This window comes from Oryzias melastigma, linkage group LG22 (genome assembly GCF_002922805.2).
Source record: "Oryzias melastigma strain HK-1 linkage group LG22, ASM292280v2, whole genome shotgun sequence".
Taxonomy (NCBI): Eukaryota; Metazoa; Chordata; class Actinopteri; order Beloniformes; family Adrianichthyidae; genus Oryzias; species Oryzias melastigma.
In genome coordinates, this window is record NC_050533.1 from 13,696,792 (window position 1) to 13,717,257 (window position 20,466).

General features: G+C 40.6%; 1 protein-coding gene across 3 annotated transcripts in view; it reads right to left on the reverse strand.

Moving 5' to 3' along the window:
- kif26ab (kinesin family member 26Ab) overlaps window positions 1–16,704 on the reverse strand; it is a 73,467-nt gene extending 56,763 nt beyond the window's left edge. Inside the window, exons 1-2 of one of the 3 annotated variants that reach the window (XM_024296673.2) lie at window positions 16,190–16,704; window positions 14,661–14,879 (exon numbers count right to left, since the gene is read on the reverse strand). In XM_024296673.2, the coding sequence (XP_024152441.1) occupies window positions 14,661–14,879; window positions 16,190–16,324 (354 nt within the window). In that variant the 5' untranslated portion in view covers window positions 16,325–16,704. Of the gene's footprint in view, window positions 1–14,660; window positions 14,880–15,029; window positions 15,303–16,189 lie in introns of those variants that run through there. The other 2 variants (XM_024296590.2, XM_024296758.2) reach the window with 2 other exon arrangements.
- Between the last annotated feature and the right edge of the window lie 3,762 nt (window positions 16,705–20,466).

The window sequence follows — 20,466 nt, forward strand, 5'->3', positions numbered from 1 at the left end:
GTACAATACCCATACGTAGAAAAGAGTTTTAAGGAGAAAATCACCAATTAGTAATTAATCCACTTTGATAAATTAAGGAGCAGCACCCTCATTTTTGGCTACAGGCGAGTTTAACAACAAAAGCAACTGGAGCCAGATGTCAGTTCCATTTCATTCCAAGTTAAAACTTTACAAAATAAATATGTATAGTTACATTTTGGTTTCAATGTTTTTTTTGCCCTGCAATTAATTTTAAATCCATGATGTCATCGATATTGAAAATATGAAATGTCCTCCAACCGTGGGGAGCACATTTGATCATGACTCTTGAATGCAGTTTTGGGGCATGTTCCAGCTACTCTAAAGCTTGTTTGTTGATCCCTCCCAGTCACTTATTGTTAAAAAGATCAAAATTCTCTTATGTCGTTTCTGGACAAGTTGGTTGAAAAACTGGCTTCATGTTGTTCCAAAACAAACCAATTTGTGATATTACACAACCTTCTTATCTAATAGTCATTAAACACAAAGACCTTAAGTACAGTCTTCGTTCAAGACATGAAGAATACTAATCCAGCATTGGTGTTGTACAATAACTAAATTTGACACAAAAAGAATGACTTTTTTTGCTTATAAGAACACCAAAACGGATGAGAAACATCTTTTTTGTTGTTAGCGTATGCTGCATGTTCAACCAGTATCATTTTTTCCTCCTTCAGCACTTTCAGGTTTTTGCCATGAATTGTGTGCTTTCACACTTACCAGCTTGCTTCTGTTTGCACAAAAGGAGATCTCAGAAAGAGTCGGCCAATTTAGTTTAAAAAGCACCCGTCCGGGAGAGGCTACAGGTGAACCGCATGTTTAGAGGCAATGGAGGGATGAAAGGGCCAAATACAGGGCTTGATTCCACAATAAGATTCATACCTGCAATTCAAGGATACAACGGCATTGATGTGAGTCAGCCTGTCCCCATAATCCCTGAATGATGCGCTTTAACTGCATTTAGGAGCATGAAAAACATGGCTGAGAGCAGTGACTCATAGAAGGAAGAGTTGAAGGTCTGCAGCAGAAAGATATAGACTAATAGGTATCTATATTTATGAGAGGAAGGAAGTAGTCGAGGCAGATGAGAGTTAAAGCCACAGGCTTACACTTTTTTGCTTTAAAGTCCCCCGATGATAATTAAAAAAAAAAAAAAACATTCCCAGTGGTGTTTTAATTTGATTATGAAGCTTTTAACCAAAATTCCACAACCTTAATGTCTTAAAAAGCCATTTTTCATGTTGATCTGAAGCCTCTGTTTCCAAAATCCCATCTTCTCTTCTCCGGCACCTGAGCTAGGCACGCTAGCCGGGCCAGATGAGGGGTTTTTGCTCATGTGCAGCATAGCTATCGTGACGTAAAGAAAGTTCATTATTCAAATAGTTTGATTGACAGCGATTTAATAGGAGAAATACTCAGAAATGCAAAAAAAAGATAATTTCTTATTACATTTGATCTCTTTAATTAAAAAAATGCCACACATACATGTTGAAAACTCAAAAAACATGAATTTCATCGAAGGGTTACTTTAATAAAGTAAACTTCAATCACTGAAACACAACTATTGTCTTCTTGAAACACTCAGAATGGTATATAAAGTAGCTCTGGCGATGCAGAAGCATGCCTCGGCTATTTCTTGATTGTGGGTCTGTAGGGGTCAAAGGGTAACTAATTGTGCGAGTCACGGGGGTCAGCCTTACCGTGGCCTTTCACCAAAAACTGAAAAGAAAACACAAAAGCTCTGTCAGGGCAAACAAATGTACTCCAAACTCTACTCAATGAGCAGCACACGTCACTTCTCAAGCTGGGTCAGAAAAAAAAGCATCTGCTGCAGATGTTGCTGATGACGATTTACCCACAATAAGGTTGCAGGAAACTATTAATTTCTTCTTGGCTATAATTACATTTTGTTCATCGTTTAGCGAAAGGACAAAAACAAAAAAATCTTGAAACAAATGAAGCACTATTGTAAAAGGTTTCTTTCAAACTTTGGCAATTCCACAAAGCAACTCTTCGTTTTTACGCAGTGACTCACCAAGAGAAGCAGAGCGGGAAATGGTTGTCATTTTCACCAGTCAATAATTAGTGAACTCCTGAATGAGATGTTTGTGCAGCGCACTGCTTTGTCATTTGGCCACACGTTGGGAGTTTTTACCATAAATAATTCACACCTGAACCTCAGCAATAATACAGCATTTTGTGCAACAAATATTTCTACAAATGTACCTTACAGATGTAGAGTGCGTGCCACTTGAACTCTCCATCCCGTTGTAAAGATTGCCTGTGATGGATGGGTTAAACTACCTGACGGAAAATGCATTGTGATTGAGGTCTGGGGATCATCCAAAGAAAAGGAGTGTCCCGCTTTCATGATTACCAAAACGACCAAAAAGGATTTCCCTTCCTAAACAGAGGCTGCAGCCGTGTGAAGGCTAACAGCCAAAGAGAACAGAGCCAGATGGGACGTCTCCCAGATCGACTGGGCTGTTTTGGACACACAAAAAAAAGGGCCAGACTTGTGTCAACAGCTGGGGAAAGCATCCCTCACTGCTTTGTGAAAGTGATAAAAATAACACCGTGAAGTATCCCGCTGTAGGTTACGCCCAGAACAGGTCTGTTTTTCCTAGCTGGGAGGGTCACTGTCAGGCAGGGTTGGACCTCCAGCCAACTCACATCAAGGGAACACTTTCCTACAGCTCCATTTTCGCCCCTGTCTTTTCCTGTTTTGACAGGAAACAGGAGATGATAACATACTCGCACAAACAAGCTGAGATTGCCTCCGACCTGCTGCCGTGCTGTCCTCCTGTGGTAGTGGATGTCTGTTTTCTTTAGAGCGCCTCGTGTCCGAGCGTTTAAAAAAAACAAGCTTTGTGATCCACACAAGGTCACTGCGATACACACCTGTCGTTCCAGCAAACTCTTAAAAACTCAGTCTCCTATGCAACTTCCTGCAGGGCATCCAGCAGCGTGCCAGCACAGCGTCACACAAAGGAACGCAATAAAAGAGACCACCAAAGTCAAGGACAAAAAAAGGAAAGATGAAAGCGGTGCTGGTCGCCACAGGGAACCAAACATACACAGTTGAGGTGAGAAGAGGGGTAATGTTAGTAACTAGCTGAGAGTGGAAGGCCTGGGTGTGGACAGTCTCTTGTCTGGGGCTCTTTTTTGGAATGTTTGCCTTTTATGTTGTCAGGAAACACACCGCAGTGAGACACAACAAGTGGAGTGAGGGGCCATTAGAGAAGGCTTTGTTGATGGTGAGAGGTTCTCAAAGGAACAGAACACTTTGATTGCCTCCTCTGATCCCTGACTAGCCTTTGTTTACGGGCTAATTAAGCATTGTTGAGCTGCTACAGCCGCCTCGAGCCCTCGGTCCCCTACTGTAGGGCTTTTACTGCGCCCTCTATAACTTTACTGCCTCAGGAATCACTTTCTGAGCGGCATTTGAGAATACCCTGCCAAATTCTTCATCTTTATGTGCGTGATTGTTCAATTGTTCAAATGGTCAAACACACAAACAGGTGAAAATCTGACGGGTCAAATGCAGTTCAAATGTGAACGCTTCTGTGGGAGTTCAAGTGTGCCTTCCTCCCCCCACACACCCAGCTTGGACTCCACAGCCGGAACAGACGCTCTGCTACAAAGAAATGGAGACATAAGTGCCCAGCGTGGGATACGGGGTCAGTGGGGGAACAGAAGGGGAGGTCCCCCTACACAGATGTGGTAATGACCGTGTGACACTGGTGAGCAGACGGCCGTCATTGATAAGCACATCTGAAGGAATTCATTGGGCTTTTTGCTGACATTAGCATTATGGTCACAAGAAGCACAGAATAAAAAGTTAACTTAGGCCGAATCCTAATTCTTCCCCTACCGCTAGATTTAGCCCTCCAATGAAGAGTTATGGAAAAATAGTTTAGAAAAATTTGGATGTTACTCCCACTCTATGACATCATCAATAGCTGCCAGCCAGCTACGTTAGCGCGTAGTTGCTAGCGCTCGGAAATACATAACAACATTGGCTTTATAACTTTAAAAAGATCATGCTAGAGCAAAAAGTCATCACTTACATTTAAATATAAACGTCTGTGCATCAGAGCGCTTCAACTCCGGGACACAGCGCAATGCGGAAAACTTACGGTTATCCCTTAAAGAAAAACTATTTTGGACACCCTTGCCCCTTCAAATGCCCCTACAATTTGAGGGGTAGAGAGAAGCCGTAAGGGAAGAATTCAGATTCTGACTATAATCTGTGAAAATTTCAAACTGACAAAAATTATTATTTATTTATTTTTTTTTTATGTGAAATAAAATATCGCCTTCTAGGACATTTCATTTTTGTTTAAAGACTATTTAGGTGCCCAAAAAGTCAAACAATGACGTACTCCTGAGCAAAATCAGAATTTTAGAGGTAAACATTAGTTTATTTTTATAACAGGTGATAGAAATTCTATATCTGAGAAAAAAAAAAGTTACGTGAGTTAAGACGCCATAAAGACCATACATTAAAAACCTGAAAAAATTATTGTAATAAACAATTATGAACATTTACAGACATTACAGCATACCAGGATAGACCAGTTTGCTTTGTTTAATTGGACTTGGAATTCTCAAAAACAAGAGTGTATAGTTTATGGACTTATTTTGGGGTGGTAAGGCCTTTTTTTTATTATGATTATTCTGTTTTTAGCTAAAATGAAAAAGTCTGTGTTGCTTTTTTAAGCCATAGCCTTTTTTTGCAGAGCAGTAGGAGCTCATTGGAAATTTGCCTCTGAGTTGTGAGTGAGATTGTTGGTGCGGATGTCAGCCTCTGCTAATTTCCCATCAACCCTTTGTTGACACTCTCTCCCGCTAGCTTATAGCACTTCATAAGCCCAAGCTAGCATTAGCGTAGCACAAAAACAGATATCAGAGCCATGCATCCATACAGTTTAGAGGCCAGATGGCAGCTCAGATGAGGAAAGTGAAGACGTTAATGGATCTATTTGGATGAAGGGTGACTTTTGCCCGTCCGTGGCAGCAGCTGTGTCACAAACCTGAGCTTTTTCAAGCTCCAGGTTTTCATCTGCTCCTGATTCAACACAATTTAAACAGAGAAATACTCAGAAACACAGTTTTAATCTTGAAATATTTCATATACCTGGATGTCCTCTATCATGAAAACAAGTTAAAAACATCAAAGTGGGTCCTTTTTTTTAATTATTTTTATGAGTCAAATGTCCATTTAAATTAAAGTTCTTGTACTCAACTTCTTAAATGTTACCGCTAACATGTTGCTAAAACTTATACAAGTTGCTGCTTCTGGAGGACAAAAAGTCAGATGTGAGTTGAACAGAGAAAGGAAACCACATTTGTGCTCTGAACACAAAGATTAGCAGATTTTACCAAGAGCACAAGCACAGCTGCTCTCCACAAGAGCTTCCCTGTTTCTCAACAGGTATCGGAGGAGATTCAGCTCTTTCATGTTGCACAGACATGTTCAAAGGCATTCCAGCAATGTTTATGCTAGAAACATATATTTAGAGTAACAAGCAAGCGCTACAATATATCCTGTTCCTATAAATGGATCTGAAAAAAACAAAGATATTAAAAGGATAAACTTATTCAAAAGACACATTCATAATATTAATTTCTGATCAAAGGTGATGGTAGAATTATGTGTGATCTGATGGCAAACTCCGACTGTGGTAAGTAAACTCTTATGAGGCTGCAATCACAAAGATTGGCTGTCTTTAACTTTCCATAGAACTGAAAGTCCTGCAAAATACATCTTTATAGTCTTCAGATGCTGTTCTGCAGGCTTCTTCTCACTCTCAGCTTGGGTCTTATGCGCTTAGTCGGAGGTCTGCGCTGCAAGTTCCCACAGCAAGAGCGCTGCCTCATCTTTTACAGGCGAAGCTGAGCAGCAAAGGGATGAAGAGGCAGGTGGGGAGTCATAAACAGAGAGGTTTAACTTTAAGTGCCCAAAACACGCAAAGAACATAAAAGCAGCCCTGAGCTGTTCAACAAAGAGTGACATCATAAAGTAGAGCAGCAGTGACAAGAGGGAAGCATAAAGGACATTTCCATTAATGGGGGTTAGTCCATAATATAGAGGCGCATAAGGTTTATCAAGGCTGTAAAGGGCCACATCTGAATATACATCTAATTATCTGAGGCGAAGTGACCTCTGAGTGGGTATTTGGGAATAAAAAAAAATATGACAGCCAAGTTCCTTTGCCATTTTAATGTGCGGGGTTACCAGGGCACGCAGCATAGAGGACCCAAAGGATGAGAAATACACATTACTGGGAGAGCTAAAAATTATGCCTGACAGCAGACCGTCTCGCTGACACATCTGTTCCACAGTTCCGTGAATGTGCAGCTAAACTTCAGCTGCTGCAAGTTCCTCGTTTTATATTTTAAAATATCACTTTTTTTCTATGTTGTGGCAGATGAAACAAAGATTGCGCAAAAATCATTTTTTAGGAAAAAATGTGATTTCCTCCAATGTCTGATTTCCAAAAGATGATGCTTAAAGCAGTTCTTGAAAATGTGGCTGACGTCAATTTCTGTACCTGTGTGGTCATCGTTACCATTCATAACATCTCCAAAATCTGGGTTTTCTGAAAATAAATGCTCAAAGACATGCAACGTTATTTAAACCAGGGTCTTCGTCTGTCTTCGTCTTCCACGTCTGAGCTGGCTTCTGGCTCTAAACTTTAATGCTGGATACCTCCAATACTGCTCATTTTTGCAATGTTAGGTCGGGAGTGTGAGGGAATGTAAGCTAGTGGGAGAAACATATGGATGATGGGAAATAGGGGCAGGCTTACTCCTCCTCGCTAATGGTCAACTCACAGGTGAAACTCTAACAAACTACCACAAACTTTTTGATTTATAATCATAATATCACTGACAAATAAAAAAATAAATTTGCTCTTTATAAATGAGGGTAAAACTGGTTTTTACATTAAAACAAATCTGCAGTTTTTGGCTACATAATAAGTTTGGGATTTTACATTTTATGAATACTTACAATTTTCTATCCGTTTGCGATGACACTATCCACCCAAAACAGCAACATTTCATTTTCGATTTTAAGGCACTCAAATTTTATCTCCCAGAGGCACAAGAGTGCACAGATCAGCACAAAAAAAATGTCCATCACAGACAAATTTCACACCTATTGTGTTTTCATTGATTTGGTTACAGTGGAAATCTATTATGAAAATCCATACAGCTGTAGCTGACCTATTCAATGTTCCACCCTATTGAGAATCTCAGTGCCTGTTTGTTTTTTCAATGAAAACAAAGCAGATTTGCTGCCATTTTGTAAAAAGGCAGGCCCGCGCTACTTCCTTTAAAATGTCAAGCAGACTAATTGTTGTGTCAAGTCTTTAATTGTGAAAGATAAACATTCAGTGAAACGCACTACTCTCCCGCCCACATGAAAGACGCAGTAGATCTGAAGTTTTTTTTTGTTTTGTTTGAGGAGCTCAAACGTGTTAGTTTAATGATATGATGAATGGGTTTAGGGCTTAATAATGAACTCTGCAAACATCAGGAGGGCTGAAGATCATATCCACCCTAAGCATAGTCGACCAACAAGAAAGGTACTGGCCAGTCACCTTCCCTATCACCTTCTCCATCAACCAGACCTCCATAAAGCTCCTGTGTTGGAATAAGGGTAAAACTCCCCACTTTAATAATGCAATCATAAATTTGTGGCAGTTAAGATCTGAAAGATGAATGACTTCTGCAGCAAAGTGGAAAGGATGGGAGGAATGTGCTTCATCTTTCCGTTCGCTCTTGTACTTACATGCACATTCACACATCAGCGGCACGCACGTTCACAGAGCTGGACGCTCAACCATGAAATGAACATGAGCAGTGTGAACTTTGACTGGCATTCTCACACTGCTGCGAGATTTATGGAGCACTATATATGTATCTGAATGACCATAAAGACTCACCCATAGCTTAGCTGGGATGTCCGGTGAGTTAACACAGCCTGCCTGTCCAATCACAACACGATCAATCTACTTTTCCACAAACACAAATTGATTTTAACAAGAAAAGAAAAGAAAAGGCACACTTTTTACCACGACAAAAATAGTGACATTAAAAATCACACACACAACCAGCAACCAAGCAACCACTTTTAATGGAAAGTCAATGTAAAATCAAGGTGTTTTTAGACACCACGTCACTGTTTTCAGGCTCGACGTACAAAACATGAGACCATTGAACATTTGTTGTAAATTAAAACGGATTGAACTTCGACCAATTAGGGATTCTGGTGTTGTAGTGATGTTTCAAGCGATTCCCTTTTCAATCCATCTGAACACCATGTGCTTAATCTGCATTCAAGAATGCACTAAATACCCATTGTATCCATAGCCTTAGTGACTGCTGAAGCTTAAAAATAATGCATCTAAGGTAGGGCTGCAAAATATTAGAAAAACTTGTGATGTGCGATATTAGTGAACAATATTTCAATGACAATATAACTTGCGATAGACAACTATGTAATAAAACAACTGATACATCATTTCCATTTCACTGCATCAGTTTCATTTAACTCAATTTGATTCAATTTCCTTCAAAATAAAATATATGTGTTTCTGTGTATACTATATATACCCTCCAATGAAAATTGTGTTTTTGATGCTTTTAACATTTTATACCATTTTTTCTCATAATGGAGGACATGTATAGAATCATTTAAGATTAAAATTACATTTGTTGGATCAGGAGCAGATGAAATATCACAACAATCCCACCCCCGCTAATGATCTCCTGCAGAAAATATGTCTTTAAAAAAACGACAGGTTTTCTGATTTTGGCTAAAAACTGCAGTCATAATTAAAAAAAACCTCTAGAAACTATTTTACAATAGAAAAAATATAGCTGTAGTGGGACTTTAAATCTCAGTGAACAAAGTGATTTCAATCCAACCATATTGTAAAGCATTATTAAATGTAATTTGTTACTATAATCTACAAACAATGAGAAAAACGTAATTTCCTTCCACTAAAAAAGCCAAAAACTTGGATCTCTCTGTTGGCCGTTGAGAGGAAAATGCTCTCAGTGAGCATCTGCTAAAAAGAAAAAAAGAAAAAGCGTGGCAAATCCAACTCAACCAAACTCAACAAATCAACTATTTGCAATAAAGCAGAGTCACGCCCAAACAGCCCAGAGTTTGCCATCTCCATATCCCTCTTGGCAGAGATACACAGTGCTGGCAGTCTCTTTCAGCACTGTACTATAATCCAGGTGATTTGTCTGCTACCACAAGGCCTTCTGTCAATTGATTGTAGTTTATGAAGCCAGCAGGAGATTACCTCCAATCCAAAGCTCCTACGTCTGTGTGTACCATGTTGAAAATGTATCTCAGCAACCATGCACTTAGAATCCCAATAATGGAGCAGATTGTCCGTGTCTCACTACAGCAAAACATATTGTGAGAGCATTTAAAGATCTTGAAACACTTTGTGGGGAGCTTCTAAACGCTTATGCATCCTTTGCTTTGGTCATTTCTGCTCCTTTTAATACTTTCTCATGGTTTGCAGACGGGTACTGTACTCCAACACATCATCCTGTCAGCCCACACTACAACTCCATTGTCTTGTTTCAGCCTGGCTCTTTGTAACACGCAATCCTTCACCAAACAACAGGAAACCTATTCAGCAAAGTGTTATTAATTGCAGTAATTATTTTTTTGAACAAAACAAAAAAAACTGTAGGTGTTTCCAGAATCACTGCACTGCAACTTAAAAAGTTTTGGACCATTAATAACAAGCCTGAGAAATTCAAGTTCAGTCACATCAGAAAAATGAAAGCAGAATAAAGTCAGAGCCATAATCAAACAGAAACACACAAAATGTTACATAAAACACTGAATGGCTTAGTGTCTGTTATGAGTTTTAGAATAAACGGTTAGTAGCAAACACTTGCGATACTGTTTTGTGACACAGTGATATCTTAGTTCTAAACAAGTATATGAACCCTTTGTTTGAGGTATTTTAATGTTGAAACATCAATGCTTATGCTTTAATGTAGACTTGTGGTTACATTCAATCTCACAAAACGGGGCAGACTAAATTTCCACATTTAACTTGCACCTTGACAGGTGACATCTAGAACACTTTCTGCCCATCATTATTCTCGTAGTGCAGTGGCAGCAAAAAGGCCCAGACTGCCTAAAGTGGACGCACTCTGCGGTAAAAGTGTTGGTGCCAAAGCGCCTCTGTCAGCTTGTGTTTCATCTTGTCCACTTTGGAACTGTTCCTCCAAAGCTGCTCCGGGTGCAGCCACTAAAAAATGGCATTTACTCCAGGATGAGACTCCCTCTGCCTCCTCGGACAGTGCGGTCTCCTGGTTAAGGGTGATGAAAAGCATCACAGTAATGCAGTTTATTTCCATTCAACCCCACTGGATGAACTCATTGCCGGCAATAACCGAACAATTTCAATTTAAATTCCTGTAACTTACTCTAAGAAACTAAAGCAGAAAAAAGGACTTTGATAAACATGGACCAACTGGAGATATTGTAGACTTATAAAGGTTATAAAATCTGTTTTAAAAGCAGGACCAGTTATAAACACTTGAAACCAAGTACTGCAGGCATCTCGTAAACTAGAAGACATTTTTTTCCCACCTTTTTAAATTACAAAACAAAAGCAGAAACCGTGTAACACAAAGGGCTCACATCCTTTTTTTAATGTAATGAATCTCTGGAGGGTCTGGTTCTGGCAGGGAACACATGTGTGCTGCTGATCCTCACGCATACAATACAGCACAGAAGCAATATGACTGATGTCTGCGGTCTCTGTGCCACTTGACACCAGATTATTGCTGCACAGTTTAATACAGCCACATGCCATAAAGCAGAAGTCAGACTGCAACGGGGGGCAAAGCGGGAGGCTGAGTCTTCTATCCTTTCCTGTCTTGTTTCTCATCTCTTCCTGGGCTGTAAAACACTTTGCTGGACGGCTGAACACACACACACACTTTGGTGAATAAAACATAGCGGTCATGCTCTGCTTTTGGTCCACATCGGCTCTTGTTTCACAACCGGACAGCTTCTTTCTATCAATCTGTCATTCGCCTCGTCTTGGCTCTGATTCTGGCGCTCACACCTGTTACAGCCCTACTGACTAAACTGAACACACAGACACTATAGGCAGAGGTCATTCAATAAAAACTTACCTCATGTGAGAAACATGAAGGACGCAGCCCACTAGCCTCTAACCCAGGTCCACTAACTTTAAAATGAAATAGTTTAAGTGGGATCGCACAACTTTTAATGAAAAATCTATGTAAACGCACATATATGCATGTTTTGAGCGTCTGAGTTTAAAACTCTTGCATTTACGCATCGCTATGCAAGTTTTTATCCTGGAGCAACATTTACCAGATGTGCACCACCTTGCCGATTCACTCTAAACCTCTTCCAACTGTAGCGATTAAAGCGACTGTTCAGTGTGAACACCTTATGCTAATACGTTTTTGAAGGAACACAAAGTGCAACAGAAACAAGCCAACAGCCCACTATCCATAATTTATACTGAAGATTTGTGTAAAGTCACACAAATCCTTTGAGACGTACTTTAGATGAGCCACACATAATACAGCCAAGGCGCTTTCTTTGCTTCCCTTAAGTGTTTTAACTTGAAGCAAAAACAAGTCCACACTTTAAGTGGATCGAAAGCCAAATGAGGACAGAAACTAGAAGCAAATCCAGCATGAATCCTAATAACTCATTTGTAAGAATTACCATTCACATGAATTTTAAAATGAAAAAGCCCAAAACATACAAAAAAAAAACGACCTCATGGAATAAACTAATTTAGAAATGCACATTCACTGTCACACTTATGCATAACGTGTATAACAAGCTTGGACGCAACGTGCATATATCAATTGCATGTCCCCTCAGAGTAAACACAATTAAATCTGAATTGCTTTCGGCGTTTGTGTGGCCAGTGCAATGGTCAGTGTTTCTGATTCCACATGGAAAGGTGAGATCTGACTGCAGCTGAACTTAATCTGCAACAGCTCAGCTCAGTCTGCTTCTTCTAGCCCTCACAGACCTGCAGGATGTACTCTGTTAATCAGTCAGCACACTAATTGAGCTCGCAAGGTCCAGCGCTGCTTGTAAATTCGCAGTAGGGACTGTTGAGCTGCTTTTTTATTGATCTCCAGCCTCTGCAGTAGATTTCCATGTCGCAAAGTTCGAGTCTATCACTTTGAATGGAGAATATAAAGAACAAATCATGCATTGAGGAGGGGAGTGGATGTTGCTTTGCATTCAAGTGAATCGATCCGCTATAGTCATATTTGAACCTGAGGTCAATGACGGTTTCTTGTGAAAAGCACATTTTTTAAACTTACTGAGCATCTTTTTTTAGGTCCATGTTCTCAAAAGATCTAATCTGTTTCAGTTTGGCCACAGATCCTAACTAACTGTTATTTTTACCAGGGGACCAGCTGACACACACACACGGTAGGTTATCCAGGGCGATGCATTTAAGGGATTTGCTCTACAAAGAAGATGCCATCCCTCCCTCATCCACTTTTAATGGGATCGAAACCAACAACTCTTTAAACACCTGATCAACTTTGGGGCATTACCCGCTCTCTGAGACCCAAGTGTCCTTTCATGTCAGCAGAACTGTGTTTGTATTTATGGGCTGGGGTTGGATCTAATCCAGCGGCTGGCTGTTTGCAGTAATTGTTAACAGATCCTGATTACTGTAAGCAGCTAAATGGTTTCTTTGAAGTGGAGATTTAAGCAAGAGACTTTCTTTAAATCCTGCTTCACATGGCTGCTGTGTCCAGCCACAATAAGCAGAGTCTACAATTACTAGACCCAGACTGTCTAGCGTTTACTCCTGGAACCACTCATTATTGCAGGTCTTAATCATACTCATTAAAAAGGTGAATTCCCTTGATTAAATTAAGTCTGGAGTTTCTCTCGTGTTTCGACCTGTTCTTTTCATTAAAGGTTCTTTTTTATTATTTTTCTGAACAACACTACCACAATGGTAGCTGCACAGCACAATTGTGTGGTTTAAAATAAAAATGCATTAATAATCTATTAACTGCCACTGTTACTGCTGACAGAAATGATGTTCAAATAAAAGGAAAATGCCGTTTCTGCACAATCTTTTGTTGAATTGCAAGCATTGTCCACCTTTTTTTCCAGAAATTTGCCCTATAACCCAAACACTGTGGATAAAACCTTTTATTCCGTAAATTATTGCTGAATATATTCTAAGCAAACATTGTCTGGCTGACTACAAAGTTGGTTTAAAGTCTGAATTTTCCTTTCTGAGCTCCATAGTACACCGAGTCCAGCCAATGCTCTTCCTTGTATTTACATTTGCTCTGTACAACTTCTGTATTCAAACAATAAGTCTGCATGAAGGGGGGAGGAGGAGGAGGAGATTGGGATGTCTGGGGACTAAGTTGACTTCCTCTGTACAAAAACTGGATTGTGGGCAGATGGTAAAAGAAAGGAAGCGTGGCCTTGGGTAAACAGCTTTCCTTGTTTTCTCATTGTGGCCACGTAGACTCAACATTGGCCCAACCCCGGCAGGTAATGGGATCCCAGGCGCACCAGCAGGTTACCTGAATAAACCCGCTGACCCTCCATCCCTACTTGAAGGAAGTCATTTGGAAGCAATCATCCATAATAGCATCCATTCTAAGCGCTCCAACAGGTGAGCGGCCCAAACTCCCAAAGACAATAGGTTTATTATCCTTGGAGCAAAGGGGCCCCATACCATAACCCCCGCGAGCAATAATGGCACCCTGCCATCACTGTTTACCACCACTGAAATAAGGCTCAATTTAGCTGTCAGCACATGCAAAATAGGGGGTAAAGGGGAGGTCTTCATCACTTTCTAAGCACCTGGTGAAGGTCATAAAGTGCTGCTGGAGGGTCCTCACATAGCAGGGGAGGTCAGTTTCCTGAGTACATAATAGCATATATGTAAAGCTTTAATGTGATACCTAAATGTGGATCTGATAGACCTCCCTCAGACCACACAAGCCCGCTCCAGGTGCAGCAGAAATACCTCCCCTGCAGGATCATCAGTATCATGACATTACATGCTAAAATCCAGTCTGATTTAGTGACTCTCACTCAAAACAACAAAAGCAGAACCTCACAGAGGCCAAAGCCGGCCCGTCACAACAACAGTGGCCTCTAGACCTAAATTTAACAGCGGTGGGAATTGTTGGAGCGGTCATACAGGAACACTTTCAATGCGCAACGAAGGTCGACTGGGACTTGACTTCCGCCTCAGTCTCCAATGTGAGCCTTCAAGAGTCTACACACACACACACTGAACTGCAAAATAAAAAGATAAGCATTGTTTGGCCAAACAATGGACAACTTTCAAAGCTCCAAGCACTTCCAGTTGTGCATCCAATGCCAGGATTATAAGTCAGTAGAAGAACCCGTACAGTGGGGCTTTCTTCAGCTTGAAAATGATTTTTTTTTCCATGTGCCGAACAGGTGGGCATGAAAATCCTTACATCCTCCAGTAGATGCTTCATACACTTGTTGAGTCATATTTTTTTTGTTCAAATATTTAACTATTTGCATATAGTTGACAAAAAAGAAATTTATTTAAAAAAAGGTCACAAACCTTGAGTGAATTTTGGTCAGCCAGAGCCAGAGCTTGCTTCTTCAGTTCTGACACTTTCTTCTGACATTGCTGGCAAAAGCCTCCCTTCTTCTCCGTCTCAGTGATGGAAACTGACCCGGCGCCCTCGGGGGGTGGCCGGCTGCTGCAGAGCGCCTCGTCCGCAGAAAGAAGTCTCTTCCTGGGGGCAACCGGGGACTCTCCGCCTGGACATCCCTCCACCTTCACCACAAGAGAAAACTTTGGATTAACTTTTCTTTAAGTAAATATCCAAAAAGGATCGTTTGCAGAACTCATATCCAGGGTAACAGAAACGGGTGTCAAAGCGCAGATCAACTTTTCACACCAAACTATGCGCAACGACGAACTTACGGTGAACGCGCGGCACTGGGGCTCCTCTCCATCAGAAGCTCGGTGGTCCCCCGGTAAACTCATTCTCCTATAAATGAGCGCTACAGCCTTAGGAGAAATGGTTTGTGAGGAACGCGAAGCAGAGCCATAGGTGAGACTGGAGACCTGACTGGGGGTTACCAGGCATCTGGACCTGGAGACCCACAGTGTGGGAGGGTGCAAACGCGAGTGCGTAAAGTTTCCAAGTTGTGCGGGAGTTTTGGCGCAGGAGGAGGCTCCGCGTTGCGCACGGAGAGTTCACCAACTAAACTCCTGGAAAAGGGAGGGCTGGAGAAACTTTCCCTGCAGGGTGGGGGCCCCGATGTGAGTTTGGAAATGTTTGGAACTTAGTCCAAAAGCCAAGAAAACACCCATAAATATTTGTTTCTCATAACTGTTTTAAATATGATATAAGTTACAAGAAAATGTGAGTGCTTTTACTTTAATTTTATTTATTTTTATACTAGATTCATTGAATCTCACAGAGACCTGTTTGAAGGCGCATCAGCAGCTTTGCGCAGTTTTCAGCAACATTTCAATGGGACTCTGGCGCCATCCTCCGGCCAAAACACGGACTACAGTTCTCGGGATGAAGGTGTGGACGCGCCACTGGTTTAATATTTAATTGGTAAACTTTGAATATTTCATGTGGGTGATGTAAGGCATAGTAGCCATGCTCTTCTGATCCTATCTGAAACGTTTTCAGCTTGTATTTCTTGTTTTCCCCTTAAATTGTGTAAAAATGAATCTTTGCGCTCTTTGGATCCAAAATCAGATTTAAATAATGTGATTGAAATAGTGTAAACATATAAAAAGGATAATACATTATCTCAATTTGAGGTGAATGCTTATCTCTAAACATCCCTTAAATAATCTTTTTTTTTATTATTTGGACTTTAATGATTCTGGGCTCCTAATTGGAATTTACAACTAAATACTTTGCGTGACTAAAACTTAATGCGCTTAAATTGGCGCAAAGTGTTGAAAAGCAACCTGATCCCGTCTTAAAGCAAAGGATGAAGTTTGAAGGGAACAGATGTGAGTGAATCGCACGAGATGCTCCTGAATTCCGTGCAGGGATCGCGCTCGCATCCTTTTCTTTCTTCCATCACTCATTTTTAAAGCATTTCGAGCCCTCTTACCCTCGTTTTTCTCTTCAGCAGGTGACTTGTGAACCCAAATATGATGTCCGAGTCAACGAAAATTGTCCCCAGGTCTATGACGCTGGGGTTGGGTTTCTCCTCTCCGGGAGCCCCCTGTGAGTTTGGTAGAGCCATGCCGGCTGCAGGTGCTGCCAAGAAAACACTCCACTCCCGGGGAAATCTATTGCATCTATCGATCCATCAATGGGGAACCTCTCGAACCCCCTCAGTACATCCACAGGGTCGGTTAATCCGGACATTCGGTGGTTCGCGAGGACTTCTTGCACGTGTGCGTAAAACGACCCATCGGGTGTCCGGCAGTCCGAGAGGAAAGAGGGACAATCCAGCTGGCATGCAGAGACATTTAGATCCACGGAAATACTTTCTAAACCATCCTGATCCCGGCGCGCGGCTGCGGGTCTGAGCGCGAGCGTGGAGCGCCTTGCGCGTCTGCTGCGCACTGATCTCCAGCCTTTCTCCTCATCCCCCTCTCCCTCTTCTCCTCTCTCTCTACTAAGCTCCCCTGTCAGACGGTGATGACCTCCTCTGCCACCCGATTTGCTGGTGGGTCGTTGTCACCCCCCGCGCACGAGGATGTAAAACATAATGTAATCTTTTTCAGAATGGATCACACCCTGGAATATTCTCCACATCACTTGTCTGCTTTTAGGTTATTTCAATGACCACCTGCATGGATGGATGTTTTGTAGGTGTTAAGATTAGACAAAATCCAATTAATTAAACTTGGCATTATTTTAACAAGACTAAATCCCTTAAGTGACCTCTGTTTGACCTCCGATTTTAAGCCTTTACAATGTTCCTGTGCTTAGGGATTCCTCCCCCAAAATTCAACAAATATCCTTTATCCCACCTTAATCAGACACAAAAACTAAGGAGACATTTATTGTATATATATTTTTAAAACAGAATCAGAGTTTGAAGTAAAAATATTGAGTGTAAAAAAACAAACATGCTCCATTCCACGGTTGTTCTTGGATTTTCCTTTTTGTTCTATGACAGTTGGACATTCCTCTTTCTATTCTAAATTTGTCCCGAAATGGCAACCAATTCAGACTTTTTCTCATCCTGCGTTTACCTGACTTATTTTGCAGTTTTTTGTCCCCAGCTCACACCTTCTGGTGTGTTTTGTGGGCGTCTGAAACCTGCCCTTTTGAAGAGGGGTACTGTGAAGGTCTTCAGTTCCATTCTGTGTTTTTTGTTCAAATGGAAACTGTACTTAGTGCATTACTACCTTCTTAGTTTTACTTTATCTTAGTTATATCTTTTTATGCTTTTGTTAAGTCAACGACAGTTGGCTCTTTGTCAAATTAAGGCCACACCAGCAACGTTACACATGGAGGACAGGAGCTTAGAAAATGAGCAGGAACTTTCACTTTAAATTCTGCAGTTTCTATCATACAAAGTGCATACTGAGCTCTACAGTTGTCGTGGGAGTATGATTGTGTACTATAGTTTGTGTTTGGTTACAGTGTGACTGAAAAATAGCCTGTTTGGTATCAGGAAGTCCACATAAAATCCAGCAGCTACACGCATCTAAAGGAATGAGTCATTCAGATTTGAGGAAGAGTGAATCACAACATCAGGGTTCCTTGTTTCTTCCTCTCCACCCATTATTAAAGGACAAAAGTGTGCCAGTTTGGATGTTTCCCTTCATGTTTATGATCAAACACGTCCAACAAATATTTATTGAAACAGATGAAGAAGTAATTGATATTTTTAATATAAACCAGAAAAATAATTCTCGATTTCTTTTTAAAAAATCACCTTCTTTTGGTGGAATAATAATTTAAGTCCACACTAAAGATGATTTATAAGGCTCTCCCTGCCGCAGGAGGTCTGGGTGGGGTCTCTCCCCCACTTCTGGCTGCTGATGAAATTCTTAGACCGGGATCCCCTGAGACTGCGTGTGCCTCTGCATCTGCTGCCCTTGTGCACGTACAGGCAAATCGCTCTGGGCATCTCATTAATGCTTCTCCTGTGTCTTATCCCTTATCCTCTGCCTGTGAGACCTTGGCAGCTTCTCCCGCTGCACGGACAGGCTTTGTGGGAAACGTTTAGCAAATATTGATGGTTCTTGGAGCATGCAGGAGATCAAAAGGGGAAAGGAAAAAGGGGGCTGTCTAAAATGTAGAGGGGGAGAATAAATGGCACAGTGTGCTTTCATGAATGATTTATGCAATATAAAGTAGCCTTTTGCTTGAGGAATAGCTTTGGGATTTTTCTTGTGTCAGATTATACTTTAAAGATCGGATTTTTGAAATAAAAAAACACAAATCTGTGTTAAAAATGTAATAAAATCCTCTCAGTATTTAAGTCTAGATTTGAATTTCTAAATTATTGAGTAAAAAAATAAACTTTTAACTTTTTGCCTCCAGATCTAGTTCACTTTGGTTTCAGCAAATTAGATTAAAAAGTTGAACTAAATGAATGAATTCACTATTTTACCACAGCAGTCGTTTTCAGTACTTTGGACAGCGACCGTCCAATCCCTGCAAGGTCTTTCCTCCCCCATAGAATCGTCAGAAGCAGATTGTTCTTTATTGACTTGCTTTAATCAGTACCTTAACACAGTGGAAAGGAGAACGTACATAAAAAGCTGAAAAAAAAAACAGATTAAAATGACTGAACCCCAGTGATTTTTACAGCCACAGTTGAAAGACTGCAACACAAGGGGGCACAATGACAAAGGGAAAAAACAAAAAGAAGAAAGTCAGGCTGCAGGAATAAATCACAAAGTTGTTCCAGGGTTGTCCAGATTTCTGGAGGAGTCCCACGACGTTTTGCAAAGCTGGCAGCATTTGTCTGACTGGTCAAGTGGTCCTAAACATTTCACAATTTTCTCAAAGAACTGTTGAACTGTTGAGAACCACTTAATCAGAATGACAACACATTTCCTCAGTGTGAGGTCGCTCTTCAAAACTGTCGAGTCCACTTGTGAAAACAAAACTAAAAAAAGGACAAAGCAGCTAAAATTAGTTTGAGAAAATCTGTGTTACAACAAGAGTACATCCAAACCACACTGCAACACGAAAAAGCACAAAGACAGACTCCAGTCGAAAGCGTCTCAGTATGAGGCTTTTACCTGGAGAGACTTCTTCTTCTTCTTCTTTTCCTTTGAGTACTGCTCCTTGGTCTCATCCTTGCCCAAACTGAGTATCTGTGGAGGTAGGAGCTCTTTTTATACCATCTCGGGGTTAAGTTCCTACAAGCCTCCCATTCAAGAAAGAATGAGGCCCATGCTGGTTTAACCGGACGAGCTGGGTTCCTCCACCGAGGAGCAGGACGGGGCAGCCACCTTCAAGAGAAAGATATGCCACAGCTACAGGCGGAGAAGTCACATGCACGGCTGGAATTTGGTGACATCTCTGCTGAATGGGTTTCTGTGATTTATCTGTTAGTCACGGATGCTGTGGAATCAGGGTTCTGTTTGCATTTCATGCAGCATATCCATTAAAGAATCTAGTAAATAAACACTAAAATGATGTGTTGAATCGGAAAAAAAACAACAATGACAGGGATTTAAATGACAAATGCAAGCTACTTTTAGAGTTTTTTTTCGAGATGTCTCACAATTTCTCATCCCACAATCAAAAACAATGTTTAATGATACAAAAAAATGTAAAGAATATTAGAAAATAATTAAAAAATGTAAATACGTATCAAAAGAAATTACAACGGGTTGAAATTTTACATTTAAAACATTTAAATGGATGCAAAACCCTTTTTGTTTATATTTAATCACATTTAATCTACAAGTATTTAACTTATTATTTTATAAATATGTACGACTGTTAAAAGTTTGACTCAATTGAATAAATGTTGGCTTGTTTTGTGTTTCTAAATGGTTTCTGTTAAATTTATAACTACATCCTCCTGAGTACCAAATTTTTCCCTTTTTTTTTGCTAAAAACTACAATTCCCAGTCTCACCTCTTCACATTGGTGTCACTGAAACCCCAAATATCCTCTGTAGATACCCAAAAGCATTCAGGTTTAGCAATGTTCTCTACAGATGACTCATTTGCATTGCTGAAGGTTAAGTGGATGTATGTTTCAAGTCTTAAAATCTAAAAGTTATAACTGAAATTATAGTGACAAATAAGTGCAATTATTGGAAATTATATTGGAAATGCTACTAGATATCAATGAAATGTCGCTTAGGATTTGGGTATGAGGAAATAAAACTCTAGACTGGTGCTGCAGGTCTGTTCCCGAAAGTTTTGTTTTTTTAAATAAAAAAAACAAACAATAGGCATG